Source organism: Colletotrichum tamarilloi, assembly GCF_030869305.1.
Source record: "Colletotrichum tamarilloi strain Tom-12 chromosome Unknown Scaffold_11.1, whole genome shotgun sequence".
Lineage (NCBI taxonomy): Eukaryota > Fungi > Ascomycota > Sordariomycetes > Glomerellales > Glomerellaceae > Colletotrichum > Colletotrichum tamarilloi.
In genome coordinates this window covers 831,038-846,051 of record NW_026849394.1, presented here as the reverse complement: position 1 = coordinate 846,051, position 15,014 = coordinate 831,038, and the positions used below count along the sequence as shown (strand labels likewise).

The following is a 15,014-nucleotide window of genomic DNA, read 5'->3' as shown; positions in this document are numbered from 1 at the left end:
GGCGGGCCTTTCTGCTCTGGGAAGGCCTGAGCAGATGCTGCCAGCGTGCCTGTTAAACCTCCAGGCAAGTACGTTGTATGTTGATGCGCGTCACTTTTCGATCTGGGTCATTGTAGTCTCACCGTTGCTGTATCCGTAACTCTTCATACTATCAGCTCAACGGTACGGCAAACTCTAAAGCGGGGGGGGGGGGGGGGACTACGGTCCTTGGGAAAAAACTGGTATCTTTTCAATCCTCCAAAGCATGGCTGGGATCCTAGTCCTTCCCGCCCATGACATATCTATACTCTTTTTCTTTCTAGTTATCCAGCCCAGGTGGTATTTTGAGCCCACCTCGATACCCATCCAATCACTCTCGATTCGGCCAGATCGCTGGACGCCCATCCATCAACTGCTGGCCAGATGGCCGGGTCGAGACGGGGCACATGTTCGCACATAGCCTTTGCCGGATAACGGTGCATTTCCATCCTCAAGGTAGGTTCCCGTTGGTTTCTCAGCCCTCGAAAAGGCCGGCCACCCCCTCCAAGGCGTCTGGTGTGGCACGCCCCCCATCAGCAACCCCACCGCCCCGTGTTCTCGACTCGTTGGCCGGTGTCATGAACTCCTGAGCCATCTTGCTACGATTTGACCTCTTGCTGCGCCCGAAGCCGCTGTTCTTGGGGAGCTTTCCCATCTCGGCAATACTGACTCCTTTGAGGTCCTTGAGCAAGTCAAGCACAAGTGCTCTCTGCTGCCGCGTGTGTGAGGCTGGCTTGGCCACAAAGTCATTGAGTCTGTCAAGATCTGCTTGCCTGATGTTAGGCAGGGACATGAGTATGTCGCGCGGGGTGCTCGTGACAGGGCTATAGTAAACCACTATGGCAGCGATCAGAGACGCCAAGTCTTTTTGTAGATCTACAAAGTAGGGCTCATGGAAGGAGGTAATGCAAGCCCGGAGCACGTCCGAAGCTATGTATTCCCTGATGGCAGTAGCTGCTTCCGCAGATACTGGCGAGGTATCGAGGTAAGGGTCCCTGCTGGACGGTGCCACCTCAGCACCATCTTGGGGTAAAGACTTGGGCGACAGTGGCTCAGCCACGGTGAAGTCTGGGACGATGGAACGGAACACTCGCAGAATTATGCTGCAGCAACGAGTGTCTCGCATGCGGATGGCGTGCGTGCAGAAGAGGAGCAATGGCTCAACTACGGTTGACTGCATCAGGCAAAACTTCCTAAGTGATGGATACTTCCGTGATTGCTCTTGACCGTTCTGAGATCTCAATGGCGGGGGGTCTAGATTTCCATGTCAGCTTATTCGCCATGTATACCGTCTCTCCAAAACCCTCGAACCAGCACTGCCATCCCCACCGGCTTCTGCTCCTAGCCGAGGCACACGGGGAAATGACGAGGATGAGGAGCGGGGTAGCAGGCAGATAGTCTACTACAGAACGGCCCAAAGGGATCCTAGAGTAGCAAATGGTTGGAGGGAGACTGCGACAATCTGACCGAGGAAGATAGAGGAGATGGGCGAGGATCAAGTCTGGGAAGAAAGGAGAAGGAAGATTAACTTACTCCTTTTCGTAGGGTCCAAGAAATCCGCCACCATAATGACTGCGGTATAGGTGACTTGGCGCAAGATGCTCTCTGATTTCATTTCCTCCGTCAGAGCATCGGCAGCTGCCTGTATGGCCTGCTGACGTTCCAAGTTCTCCCATTCGGCATTGATCTTGGCGTCCATTTGCTGGAAGCAGGCAGCTAGAAGTGGGGGTAGGAAATGCTCTCGCTGCTCGAGGGGACAGTCATCCACAAGATACCTGACGAGGTTGAGCAGATTGATTTGCTGATGTGCTGACAGGTGGAATGAGTTCTGGAAGAGTGCTTGCGCAAGCGGACCGGGCAGCTCGCTGAAGCCGTAAAACTGCATCTCCAAACGACTCATGCAGTAGATGATCGCGTAACAAGTTTCCCTTACAAACCTTACGGTTCCGCGGATCGTCGATGCAAGACCTTCGAGTGTGTTCTTCTTATCCATGACCCTTGCGTAGAACTCATCTTTGCTGCCCTCTGAAATGCCTGCTTGCCAGAAACGGTCGCTGAGCACGTTGCCAACAACAGACTTCATCTCGTTGGGCAGTTCTGTCCAGTTATCCGGGTTGTGGGAGGCGTGGGCATGGCTACAACGCCTGTCAGTCGACGAAGACCACGAGTGATGAAGCGGAATTTACCTGAGGAACTGCAAAAGATCCGGAAGGATCAGCGGAAAGCTGTCATTCCACAGCTGGTACGAGATCTGGAATGGCGTCGACGTCTTCTCAAGCTTCTCGACAGAGAATGATAGGAAAGACTTGGTAGGCCTGAGCGGCAACATCTGTAGACAAGTAAGCATAACACCACATTGGACGTGTCTCGGTTCTACCAACCTTTTGCCTTTCCTCCAATTCAGCCTGTAGAGCCAAACCCTCCGCATCCAACTCGCAGGAACCCCATTCCTTGACCTCATGTACGCGGTGGCTCATCAGGTATCTCTTTGCCTTGTCCAAGGCCATCAATTCACAAAAGCCAGAGTACGATGACAATGCGTTCTTCAGCTCTTGGTTCTGCCATGAGGATGTGACAGGCTTGATGAATTGCTGGAGTCGTTCAACCTGTTTGGCCGGATCGATGTTGGATGCTCGGTGAATGATGATGAAGAGGAAGCTTTGATAAGCGATTTGGCGTTTCTCATCCAGAGTACCAGACGAGATCATGTCGTTAACCTTTGCCTCGATTTGATCATAAACCGCGAGCAAGTGATCAGGAACCTTGGACGCTAGCCTCTGCAACTCTACCATGCTCTCAGACTGGAAGTCCTTGATCGCTTCATTGAAAGCACGATGTTCCGGCTGGGGCGCCGGCCAGGTCATCAAAATGTGCTCGAGAACCTTGAGCATGAAGCCTGGTTTCTTGTCAAGTGCTGTTGTTGAGAAGGCGACCAACAGCTGTAAAACTCTCTTGCGAATCAGAGGATCCTCGAACTTCATCTCCAGAAGTTTGGTGCACCACGACTCCAAATCCCTCTCTAGTGCAGCACGCTGTTGCTCCTAGAAGCAAGTCAGCATTGATTCGAATATCGGAGACTTCGTCACCTACATAGTCTGGTAAGCTCTGCTGAGTGGTGCTTGCTCTCCATTTCATGTAGCCCTTGAGTGCGGCTTCGATGACTGTAAACTGAGCATCGACACGAAGAACAGGCATAGAGTGTTTGAAATACGTCGCGACTGGAAGGTCAGTTTTGCTCTTTGGCTTCCGCTCAAGGATTATGTCTGTCAACTCACCATTCATTGGCGGGCTCTCGTCATACAGATGCTGCAAAACGTGTTCCGCTTGACCAAGAACGTGGTATACTGCGTCGGATAGCTTGAGCTGGACGATGGTCTCAATGACTTGAGTGCTGTATCTTCGGTAGTTGCCGAGAAACGCGTGACGCTCGGGAACGGTATCGGTATCCTCCATCAGGAACATAAAGGTCTGGTCTTGGGTGTCTTCGGGCAGATTCTCGTAGCGTATCAGGCGAGAGCCGCATACTTCAAGAAGAGGCCCAACGAGATGACTGTTGGCTGGGCTTTGTCCAATTAGCCTGTTGTTGAGGAGACGTGTCCAGGTTGCCAGGACTGGAATCGCGATGATGAGACTCTGGCTCTGAACGGTAAGCAGCAGCAGGTTGAGAAAACCGCTGACATCCGAGTTTGTAGATATGGCAGAGAACCGCCGGTCGAGGTAGTTGCCGAGAAGGGACAGCATCTGCTAGCAATTAGTAACTTGGGGGGGCTTCTACACCATGATAGACGCACCTCTGAGAACTTTTTGCCGAATTGGTATTTGTCCTCGTCAATGTCTTCCACATCCACAGCAGACCACTCAAAGAGCCTCTTCATGAGGTCTACTTGGCTAGCATCATACATGGGCGCGACAAGGTCCTTGAACTCTTGTTCTGAAAAGTTGGAACGGGAGTAGAGCGCATGCAGAGCTTCCAGCGAGGCCTAGTCGATGTTAGCTTTTGGCTCCTTTTTAACGGCAGAACGAGCACCACAAGACGGACTGCTTGGTACCTTTTGAATGGACACCTCGGGAGTTGCAAGAGCCCTGCACATGACCGGAACGCAGTTTGCAACGGCAACAGACTTTGGGATGGCCCATGGCATGAGGGAATAGAACACAGTCAAGGACTTCACGGCGCAGGAGCGGATTTGGTCGTTGTTCGGTGCGTCACCGTCGAGACATTGACTGAGAAACTCGGATACCCTGCTTAGCCAACCTTCTTCCCCAGAGCGCACTTCGGGGCCTGCAACTCTGTTGGGAAATGCCTCTCTGAGAACGGAAGCTGGGGTAAAGACTTCGACGCAGCTTCTGCTGAGGACGCCTTCGCGCATGGCAACAACAGCATCGTCGCCATTGAAGACCTCGTCGGACAGGGTCTCAAGCACGAAAAGGACGAGCTCTTTGTGGACAGGAGAGTCAGGGATCTGCCAAATCCGTACCAAGAGCTCGTCCATATCCATCCACTCGGCGCCCCAGCATCTCTTCGCGACTTCTACCCACAGCTGAGCTGTCTTGTTCCTAATATATAGCGGGTCTTCCTTTGACAGGGTGCGGCAAAGCTCCATAACCCATTCGCGCAGCATGGTAGACTGCTGCTCGTTGTATTCGGCCCATTTCTGCTTGATTGCGTGTTCGAGCAAAGAGAGGGCATAGTGGCGCACGACGGGGGACTGCGACTTGTTGGATGCGAGGGTGAATCCGTGGAAGGGGGCCTCGTCTATGCCCTTGATATTCTCGAGGAAAAGCTGTGCGTCTCGGCGGGACTCGTTGGAAGAGTAAGGACTGTGTATGACCTCGAGGGCCTGGTGGATCTGGGAGATGATGTCGGGGTTTCCACCGTTGGTGGAAGTAGCGTTCTGAGCCATACCGGCTGCGCCATTGGGCGTCCGGCCGTCCATGATATGTTCCGTCGGTCGCAGTACACCGCAAAGTGTCCAGCCGTGGAAGCTGCTTGTCCAGCAGGTGACTTAATGCTGGTTCATTCGTCGGGAGGTGGACTCGAGGGAACCTGACGGTGAGAGGAGCAGGTAGGAGGAAAGATCGAAGTGCAAGCTCGGTGAGGAATGCTACCCAAGAAGTCGAGATTAGAGTTAGCCACGGCCACCGTCGAATGGCAAAGAAGAGGAAAAGGATAAGACTACACTGGAAAGTGCATTACAGAACATGCATACACTGGGGTGCAAGGACGTACCGGAAGCTCTGTACCTGCCACAAGTTCTTGGTCAAGACTTATCAAGGTCGTTTGTTCTGACCTTGATGCGGTGGGAAGGATATGCAAGACAAAGCTGAGCAGCGGAAAGTTTGTCGGGGGGGCAGTAGTGAAGGAAGCAGAGAGATTAGACTGGGATTGGTTAAGGTGAGGTACGCAGATGCAAAAGCGAGTGTCGATCTTGAGAGCTGCGCGGAAATGGTATGCGTGTAGCAGCCGTGACAGAGGTAGAAGCTAAAGGACTAGCAACAGCAGCAGCAGGAGCAAGAAGCAATATTGAATTGCATCGTCAGAGGCGGACAGAAAGTAAAGCTAAAAGGTGGGAATTGGCGCGGCGTTAAGGCAGGCAGGTGGTGAGGTGAGCCCAAGGTGTAAGGTGACCCACGCCCACGCCCCAGGTACCTCAGGTCCGACGCGCTCAGCAGTTCCGCCCACCGCAGGGCAAGGTTCCATGTGGTTGCTGTCGGGTGCCCTGCTGCTGCTGTGATGCGCTGTCCCCGGTGCTGTGCTGTTCGGGCCGGGGGGTGACCGTGTACCTGGGGCTGGGCCATCTCAGACTCACCTCACAGGTCCCAGGTCCGTACCTGACTTACTAGGTAGGTACCTAACGCAATGAAACCCTGCTTTGCCCTGCCTTGAGCCTTTACTTGACCGACTTGGAAGCAGGCAATAAAGCAGGAGACTACACGTCGCGATGCACACAGGACGGTTCATGTTTTGAATCATCCATTTCTTCCATCTCAAGTGAGGTACTGCATTCCAAAGATACCCCCAATTATCTTCAAGTCCCATGTCACAAGTGCCCATGTGTTGGGAGTCGGACGAAAACATGGGAAATGCGGAGAGAACCTGTCACCCCACCTCAACTCACATCACCTCGCCTAGGCAGATGCGTTCTCGTGAATCTACGTTATTTAATTTCGGCATCTTCATACCTTGCCATGCTACCGGGTAGTCAACTTAGCCTTGGTATATGCATGCCTACCGTACCCAGGGAAATACCCCGCCATTTGGCAATCGAATATCCGTACCTCCCCCACGTTTTTAGGAATTGGCTATCGTCCAATTGCGAAAAAGGATGCATGAGGACCCCTTGACGCCGCAATGCGGTATCTGACATGTCTGTTTATAGACTACGCAAGTTGCTTCAATGATGGGACCGCCTCATCGGAAATCACATCAGCCTAATTGCGCGAGTATGCATAGAAACTACAGGCAAATCCTGTCTTCAACATGGCAAACCCCTTGTCTGAGGCACTTGATCTTAAGCACAAATACCATCCCCTGTCTTCCCCAGACATACCTAGTACATCAAGTCGGCAAATGGGGTTGGAAGGAAGACTAGGCATCATAGCTAGGCTGTCAATTTTACTTGCTTTGCATTCTTCTACCTTGACCTAGGCTAGTTCTACCTCCCACAGGCACAAAAGCTTGTCGTAGAAGCTCGTCGATACACACTCAAGACGCTTGCTCTCCGATGCCGGCACAAAATCGCTTCCGTAGTTCATACTCTTGTGTTCCTCGAATTGGGCCAGGACAGTCACGGCCCAGTCTTCGCCACTTAGCGGGCCTTCGAGTTCGACGACTCTGGCGCCAGCATGCATGCACGATGCCAGGACGCGCAGGCGGCATCGATCAGCACTGCTTTTCATGTCGATCAACTTGAGCCTCCACACACCACCTCCCAGGTTCTCCTCTGCGAGACATTTGACCTTTCGCATACCGTACGTCTCGTGCGGCGGTTGTACCGAAAAGACTCTTATTGTGTCGTCATAACTACCCGTAACTAGTAGTCTTGAGTTGTCTGCAAGAGTGAGTGGTATAGGGAGGATAGCCGTCACGCCGGCACCGTGGCCGGGGATGTTAAGGGGCGCATACAGAGCCTCGATAGCCGCATCCTCGTTGCGAGAATACGATGTGTAGCGCAATGCCGAGTCGTCTCCTCCGGAGTAGAGGATGAATGGCGTGGTTTGGTCAGGTGGCGAGAAAGCGACTGTCCAGGCCTCGAGAGAATGCGTAATAATAGCCTCCGAGTCCTCTTCATCTACAATCTCCCATGAATCGCCGAGTTTTATAATGCGCACCTCACCCGACGAGGTTGTCAACGCAATAGAGGCGGCATCGTTCGGGTCCCAAACCCCAGAGAGGAAGAGAACACCTTCAGGTACATCGGAGATTCTGCTCGTGGCCAAATGCTTCAACGGCTCTGCGTCGTCGGTGTCCGGGGCCAACTTGAAGATGGAAAGTGTTCCCGTGCTCGAAACTACAGCCAAGATATCCTCCCGCCCAGACGATGAGCAGAAGTGCAGATCAAGAATTGCTGAAGGGTGCAAGAGTGTTTGCACATGTTGACTATAAACGAGTAAGTCAAACAGAAAAGAGGACAATCCTTCTGGTACGCAAGTGGCAGACTTACACAAGGCCGTCTACGAGCCGATATACGATCAAGCTACCGTTCCGGTTTTGAGGTTTCTTGGGAACGGCAACATCTGCGTTTTCTAACAACTCAGTGTTCGCCTCCTCTTCTTTGACCAAGTTGTATGTGCCGACTACGAAATAAGACGGATGTATTGAGCAGAACTCTATGCAGCTTGGGGGCAAGTCGAGGATGAGAGACTGCTTCGAAGTAATGGTTGGGGCTGAGTCACCCATTGTGGTTTGTGTGAGGGTTGTCTTCTCTTTTGGGCTGGAAAAGAAAAACTTCCAATCCCCAGCTTTCGAGTGTTTGACGAAAGGTATTGCTAAATGCGGGGTGTCTCACCGACCTATGCTGTCTCGTCTCGGGTTTTCGATGATGGAATGCCTAGGTAGTTTGGAGTCCGGGGAAGACGTGTGGGGGAAGTCGAATTTGAGATTTGACGTGCGGTGCTTAGATTCTGCACTCGCCAAAGAGTTCCGGGAGGGTTATCGGCCCCGGCGCAGGCGGAAGGATCCCGCAACCCCTGACCCCGGGATTGACAGCCGCTAATCGGTTCGGAAGTTGCAATCCTTTCCAAAAACAACGGGGTGTCTGTAGCATCCCCTTGTTCCTTCATTCCAATAGATTTAAACTTTATCAACACGTTGTCCCCCGCCCGCACATACACATAAGAGGATGACGTTGCCCTCACCTTGTCGATACTAAGGAACTTGTTTTACAACAGTCAATGGTCATTGTTCTTTACTGGGGTGGTGCTTTCTTTTTCTGCTCCGAAACAGCAAACGTTCACCGCACTTTCCTCACAACTAGACAAGGCACTTTTCATTCTTGTTCGTGATCTTTGAGCATTGGTTCTTGTGTTTCCTAGAGTTTGCATTGGGTAACATGGATTCTGATGAATCTGACTTCTACGGTTTGCGTCTTTATGAGCTCAATTGATGTTGAACGAGACGAACTAATTCGCGCTCAGGGGACGATGAGATTGTCGCCGACCTAGAGTCTCGGGTTACGTCATTTGACGTTTCCCAGTGGTGGGAAGAGAGGAATGCGGCGGCGGCCTCCATCTCGGCGATGGACAGAAAAGTCAAGAAGGAGCCTCTCGACAGCACCAAACTCCACAACCCGTATGCCGATGTTCCCTACGCGTGGCAGTTAACGGAGACGGTCAATGACTTCCTTGATCGTCTGCCTCCCGAGACGACGGAGCACAGCGAGCGGCTCCCGTGGATCTTTGTATGCAATCCGTACATCCGCAGGAAGGACAGGTTCAATGCCCAGAACCAGCGGAGCAGAGGCAATGAGGACGAAGCACCGGAGGAGGAGGGCTCACGACTCGATATCCTTATCGAGGGGGGCTCGGAGAGATTAGAGATCCTACTCAACTACAAGCTAGGCCTCGAAAAGACCAACAAATCCAAGGCAGTACAGGCAAAGTTGCTGAGGCAAGAACAAGAAGATGCCACCCGGGATATCATGGGCCTCGCACACATGTGCAAGATCAAGGCCGGCAAGGCAAGTGCTCTCAACAAGGCCCGCGCGTACCAAATATGATAGCTCATTCTCGTCAAACAGTGGATGCTCTTCTGTCAGCCCAAGGATGTTAACGAAGTCTGGAACGTCATAGCAAGCGCCACAGCGAACAACGAACTAGGCATTGCCGCAAAAGTTGCCCCTTGGAATCCGTATACCGACCCTACCGGTCGAAAAGACCGGATTGTATGCGTTTATACGGCCGACTTCAGCGATATGGCAGATGTGACCCGGGTCTTGCGTCGGCTGAGAGAGCTCAAGCTCGTCGAGGCCATGGGACGCCCTATCTACTATAAACCAGGTTCGTAGAAGCCTCCTATTACGGAGGAAGTTTTCGGTCTGACATGCCCAAGATGCATTTACGTATCTCGGTATCGCTTCCGGCAATCACTGGGGCTTGAAGGCATCGATTTACAGTTCTAGGGATGTGCTATCCTAGACAATCATCCGCCTTGTGGTCTTCCACTTCCCGAGAGGAGCTCAAGTACGATCCACTTGATGACGCGGCGCTTTGCAGGTGTAGGCTTACGATGGCCGGAAAGACCAGTACTCCTCTCAGGGGCTGCATACTTTTGGGAGTGAGGAAGAAAAGCTAGGTCAATCGGTTCGAAGAAACGAGCGGAAAGAGTCGACGGCGGTCAGCAAGGCTAAGAGGACGGACTGCAGCTCATCTTTGCTCCTCTAATGAATGTACATAAGATTGCTATGTACCTCTCATAAGCCGTACATGTAGAGTACTGCCACGAGCCTATGCCATATGTGTGAATACGAATCGCGACATGCGCCCTGCCAAAAAAATGCCTCTGTCCCCTTGTACAACGCTCAACCATCTATCAGAATCGACGACGCAATAAACCACCAAGTCCGGTACCCATGCCCCTAGTGATGCTAACGTTTCTACCCACGCAATATCCCGTTCTAAAGCAACGACGATACTCTGCCAGCTCTCACGTAACCCTAATCTAACCTTTCGGTGCGGTTGTTGTCAAATAACGCCGCACGTGTTATCAAGCATTCTTTTTGACTTGAGAAGCAGATCTTCCCCATACTCCCCTAGTCAGGGAGACTGGCCATCCGAATCATCAAACGCGGCATCCGGGTCGATAGGTTTGAGCAGCAGTACCAGCCTGTAGGCGCTGTTGCCGTTGAGATAATACCTGTGTAGCTTCTTGGAACGCAAGAACCCAAGACGCTCGTACAGACGCATGGCTTGTGTGTTGGTTTCCTCCGTCTCCAGGACCACCTCATCCGCGTTCCGTTGGGCCATGGCATCTATAGCCTTCTTCACGAGTGCCGTCGCAATGCCTTTACCGCGATATGGCGAGGCCACGGCGAGCATAGCGATGTAGCCCCGGCGCGTTGGCGGCGAGTGAGACGAGTGCACTTCCAGCTTGCAGATGATGACACCAATGAGAGACCCGTCGGCGGGATTCAAAGTCTGTGGTAAAGTAAGCAACGGCGATGGCACATACACAAGAGGGAATAGAGAGAAAGGTAACGTACCATGAAGCACAAATGGCCCCACTGGTATAGAAAATACCGGTAGACATAGATGCTGTATGGCTCACTCAAGTCCTTTGCGATCAGAGAGCGTATAGCTGGAAGGTATTTCGCTTCGAGGCTGTGCTCGTACTGGATGTACTGCAGATCCGCGGGGAGGTGGGTGACCTTGGAAACGTCCATGTTGCTGTCTCGCGGGGTATATTTGTTTGAGATCGGACTTCGTAGGCAAGATATATGAAATCAAAGCTATAAAATTCGTGGTGAGAGGTTGCGCACAAGCCTATATCGGCACCTGAAATGGTCTCAAGGCATGACAATCTGTATAGCGCGCAAGGAAGAAGCAAGAAGTGAAGTCTTGAGATCTCAGACGAGGCGGATGAGAGAAAGTGCGGGCAAATAGCCGGGTGTCGCCAATGTGACGCGTGGTTTGCTGTAGAGGAAGGCAAGACGAGAATGCAAAAGATGAAGAGGCGCGGCTCTGCCGCGGCTGGGGGTTATGAGACAAGGGCGAGTGCAAACCGGCCGAACCAGGATCGTGAGATGTGCGTTTGCAGGTGCAAGTTGATGGGCGTAGTTGGAGTCGGAGTCGGGGGACGCTGCATTCGATACCTAAAACTGAGTCGAGTTGTTCTGGCTGCGGTGCTTCAGGTCAGTCAGCTCCGCTCAGACCGTGCGGTGTTCAGTGTCCTACCAGCTGCAGTACGGTAGGCCCCGCCCGGGGGCCCACCATCTACGCCCATCGTCCCTGTCGGATTCGGAGGTCAAGGCAGTTTTGCGGGCAGGCCATTTAGTGGGGTCTACCGACGGGCGGCCTGTTGCCCTCAGGGCAGTGAGATTCCTTTTCCAGCCAAACGCCGTGAATTTCCTTCACTGTCACATGTCAAACGGCCGCCCTCGTGCTACCTCGACAGTCATCTCATTGGATACCTAGAATGGTTTAATCAGACCTACTTGATTTTTGGAAACTCGACTTTGCGGAGAGGTGAGGTTTCTACCAGGTGAGGTAAGCACATGGTAAAGTGAGGTGCATTAGGGTGAAGCCAGAGATGGCAGCGCCTCACGCTTGCCAGCGTGTGCTGGGTGGTGTTTGTGAGGGTTGTCAAACTTGGATATTCCAGGTAATTGAGAGAAGACCGTAACAAGGTTGGTAGGTAGGATTCACTTCATGTCCTACACAAGGCGAGATTACTGCCCGTCAAATCTGCCAAGTTTAAAATCTTGCTTGCGTTCATGCAATGGGGTTCATCCAAGGCCCATCACATGCAAGTCGGCCCCCTTGGGCTGCTTGTCAGGGTCTGCTTTAGAGCCCATTACCTCTATTCAATTAGTTAGACCAAAAGAGACAGGAAACGACTTGACCGCTTTCGGAACATTTCTACGCGACAAGCATCGTCGGGACATAACAAAAAAAAAATTCATATTGTAGCACTTGAGGTATCACTTGGTGCCAAGTTACCAGTTACCTACTGCGTAAGGATTTACGACGGGACCGGTGCCCTCATTCAGTGGGACCCCCCTGCATTCCATTGCGGCATGGTGCCTGTGCATCTGCCGGGCGCACTCACCACAAGGCCAGATACATAACAACCACACCAAAATACGCACTACCTTCAAGTACCTCTTCTGGCGGAGAGCATGCTGGAAAAAGATGCTGCCCCCCTCGGAGATTGACGTCACGTCGGGCCGCACGGAGAAGTCAAGCAGCTCATGCATCTTTTTTTGCTCGTTCCTCGGCCGCCTCCAACAACCCACCCCCCGAGCTCCGGACTCCTTGGCTCTCAACATTGCCCGGCCAAGCACACCTGAATCCCGCATGCCTCGGGACTGCTTGTCAACATTTGTCCCTCTCTATCTGTCCAACAAATCACGAAACAAGCTTTGCCTAGCTTTGGATCTGCCATAGGTAGTCGCCCCCCCTTGCTCGCCGCTTAGCTCACACCGTCCCATCGCCCACTCGCCCACGTGCCTTTCAATAAGTACCAGGCCACGCCCAACGAGGACGGCGCAGTTGACACCGTCCTCGCTTCCACTTCATCCCAAGCTCAGGTATGCGCCGCCTGGTCCTTACTTCCACGGAATAGCCTGGCCTCTTTGGGTTGTTACAATATCGACTTCAAGGGCTCACTCCGTTCTACTAACATTTCCCCCGTGGTAGCGGCCCTTTGCGACAGCGACCATGTCTTCTTCGACTATTAGGCGCCGAGCCATCCCCACCGACAGCAACATCGATAGTGAAATTTCGACCCCTCGAGACGAAAGCCCCGAGAAACCCGAGACTGTAGCTCACGTTGTTCACCATGTAAAACCCAAGACACGGAAACGCCGGAATGGCGCCATCTTCTTACTTGGAAGTTTATTTGGAATTATAGCCGCCGGCTTTTTCGCGAAAAGCAACGACCTCATAGATTTCCCCGAGCTTGGAGAGCTTAGCATGGACAGCTTCTTCGATGTTCTGCCAGCTGGCTTGGTTAAGGACATGCGAGAGCTTGTGGTCAGTAACAATTCAGGTGTCGTCCTTGGCGAGCGAGCGTCATCTAGTTGGCTAGAACTAACATGGCTGGCTGTAAAGCAAGGCGAGCGAGAATTCGTCGATAGCTACGATGCCTTCTCCGTAGGTTTGCAAGCCCGCGCCGAGGGTCTTCATGCCCATCACCCCATGATCATGGTCCCAGGCGTCATCTCAACAGGCCTCGAATCGTGGGGCACGGCCAACGTTTCCCGCCAGTATTTCCGAAAGCGCCTCTGGGGTAGTTGGAGCATGATGCGTGCGCTGGTCCTCGACAAGGAAAACTGGAAGAAACATATCATGCTGGATCAGGAGACCGGTCTCGACCCCCCTCATATCAAGTTACGAGCTGCTCAAGGCTTCGACGCAACCGACTTCTTTATCACCGGTTACTGGATCTGGAACAAGATTTTCGAGAATCTGGCATCAATAGGCTACGACCCGACTAATTCCTTCACTGCCGCGTACGACTGGCGTTTGGCGTACCCCAACCTCGAAACACGCGATCAGTACTTTTCGAGGCTCAAATCTTATATTGAAACTGCGCATGCGTTTTCGGGCAAGAAGGCCGTTCTCGTGTCCCACAGCATGGGAGGGCAAGTCCTTTTCTACTTCTTCCACTGGGTCGCATCCGAGAGTGGTGGACGGGGTGGCGATGATTGGGTCGAACAGCACGTCGAAGCTTGGATCAACGTGAGTGGCTGCATGCTTGGTGCTGTCAAGGACTTGACAGCTGTCTTGTCAGGTGAGATGAGAGACACAGCTCAGCTGAACGCCTTTGCCGTATACGGCCTCGAGAAGTTTTTGAGCAAAGACGAAAGAGCCCAGCTCTTCCGAGCAATGCCTGGCATTTCTTCCATGCTTCCCATTGGAGGAGATGCTGTTTGGGGCAATTCGACATGGGCACCTGATGACAAGCCGGATCAGGAGCTGTCTTACGGTTCTCTCCTCAATTTCCGTAGCGGCATGAATTGGACAACTCCGGAACGGAATCTGACGGTCGAGTCAGCCATGAACTATCTCTTCAACACTACAGAGGAGTGGTACTCGAGGAATGTGAAGGGTGCCTATTCCCATGGTGTAGCACACACTCAAGCCGAGGTCGACGCCAACGAAAAAGACCCAAACAAATGGATCAACCCCCTGGAGACACGTCTGCCTCTGGCACCGAGCCTCAAGATCTACTGCTTCTACGGTGTAGGCAAGGCAACGGAGCGAGGCTACTACTATCGGTCACCAGACGCACCGGCTCTCACGAACCTGAACATCACAATCGACACAACCCTCACGCAGGGAGAGGTGGATCATGGTGTCGTCATGGGAGAGGGCGACGGAACAGTAAATCTTCTCAGCACGGGATACATGTGTAACCGCGGGTGGAACTACAAGAGGTACAACCCAGCCGGTGTCAAGGTGACGGTTGTCGAGATGGAGCACGAACCCGAGCGATTCAATCCCCGTGGAGGACCCAAGACGGCAGACCACGTGGATATTCTCGGGCGGCAACATCTGAACGAGCTCATCTTGAGGATCGCGGCGGGCAAGGGAAATACGATTACCGACTATGTTGTTAGCAACATTAAGGAGTACGCTGACAAGGTCAAGGTGTATGACGACGGCCAAAGACCCGATGAGGAGCAGGATACCTGGGAGGAGACTTTGGAAAAATTGGTCGGCAACAGTTCATGAGCGGTCCGATTAGAGGCGTTATTTGGCGCAAGGGTACTAAGAGTATTTGGAGCATTTGGGAATGGTTACGACACGGATACAATACCCTCTCATTCAACGAC

The 15,014-nt window shown here is 52.7% G+C and overlaps 5 protein-coding genes across 5 annotated transcripts; 2 read left to right on the top strand and 3 right to left on the bottom strand.

Moving 5' to 3' along the window:
- Positions 1 to 493: 493 nt before the first annotated feature.
- Positions 494 to 4,955, bottom strand: CTAM01_04745 (uncharacterized protein; the record flags this gene model as incomplete). The annotated part of the gene is made up of 8 exons (XM_060520775.1): positions 494 to 1,272; positions 1,552 to 2,153; positions 2,205 to 2,347; positions 2,400 to 3,059; positions 3,109 to 3,236; positions 3,294 to 3,759; positions 3,810 to 3,998; positions 4,068 to 4,955. 8 exons carry the CDS (start codon positions 4,953 to 4,955, stop codon positions 494 to 496), a joined length of 3,855 nt encoding a protein of 1,284 aa, XP_060384729.1.
- A 1,708-nt stretch (positions 4,956 to 6,663) lies between these two features.
- Positions 6,664 to 7,918, bottom strand: CTAM01_04744 (uncharacterized protein; the record flags this gene model as incomplete). Its single annotated transcript, XM_060520774.1, has 2 exons — positions 6,664 to 7,618; positions 7,683 to 7,918. 2 exons carry the CDS (start codon positions 7,916 to 7,918, stop codon positions 6,664 to 6,666), a joined length of 1,191 nt encoding a protein of 396 aa, XP_060384728.1.
- Positions 7,919 to 8,570: 652 nt separating this feature from the next.
- On the top strand, positions 8,571 to 9,236 carry CTAM01_04743 (uncharacterized protein; the record flags this gene model as incomplete). The annotated part of the gene is made up of 2 exons (XM_060520773.1): positions 8,571 to 8,598; positions 8,656 to 9,236. The coding sequence occupies 2 exons, from the start codon at positions 8,571 to 8,573 to the stop codon at positions 9,234 to 9,236; spliced, it is 609 nt and encodes a 202-aa protein (XP_060384727.1).
- Positions 9,237 to 10,272: 1,036 nt separating this feature from the next.
- Positions 10,273 to 10,898, bottom strand: CTAM01_04742 (acetyltransferase; the record flags this gene model as incomplete). Its single annotated transcript, XM_060520772.1, has 2 exons — positions 10,273 to 10,653; positions 10,719 to 10,898. 2 exons carry the CDS (start codon positions 10,896 to 10,898, stop codon positions 10,273 to 10,275), a joined length of 561 nt encoding a protein of 186 aa, XP_060384726.1.
- A 1,996-nt stretch (positions 10,899 to 12,894) lies between these two features.
- On the top strand, positions 12,895 to 14,913 carry CTAM01_04741 (Lecithin:cholesterol acyltransferase; the record flags this gene model as incomplete). The annotated part of the gene is made up of 1 exon (XM_060520771.1): positions 12,895 to 14,913. The coding sequence occupies one exon, from the start codon at positions 12,895 to 12,897 to the stop codon at positions 14,911 to 14,913; it is 2,019 nt and encodes a 672-aa protein (XP_060384725.1).
- Between the last annotated feature and the right edge of the window lie 101 nt (positions 14,914 to 15,014).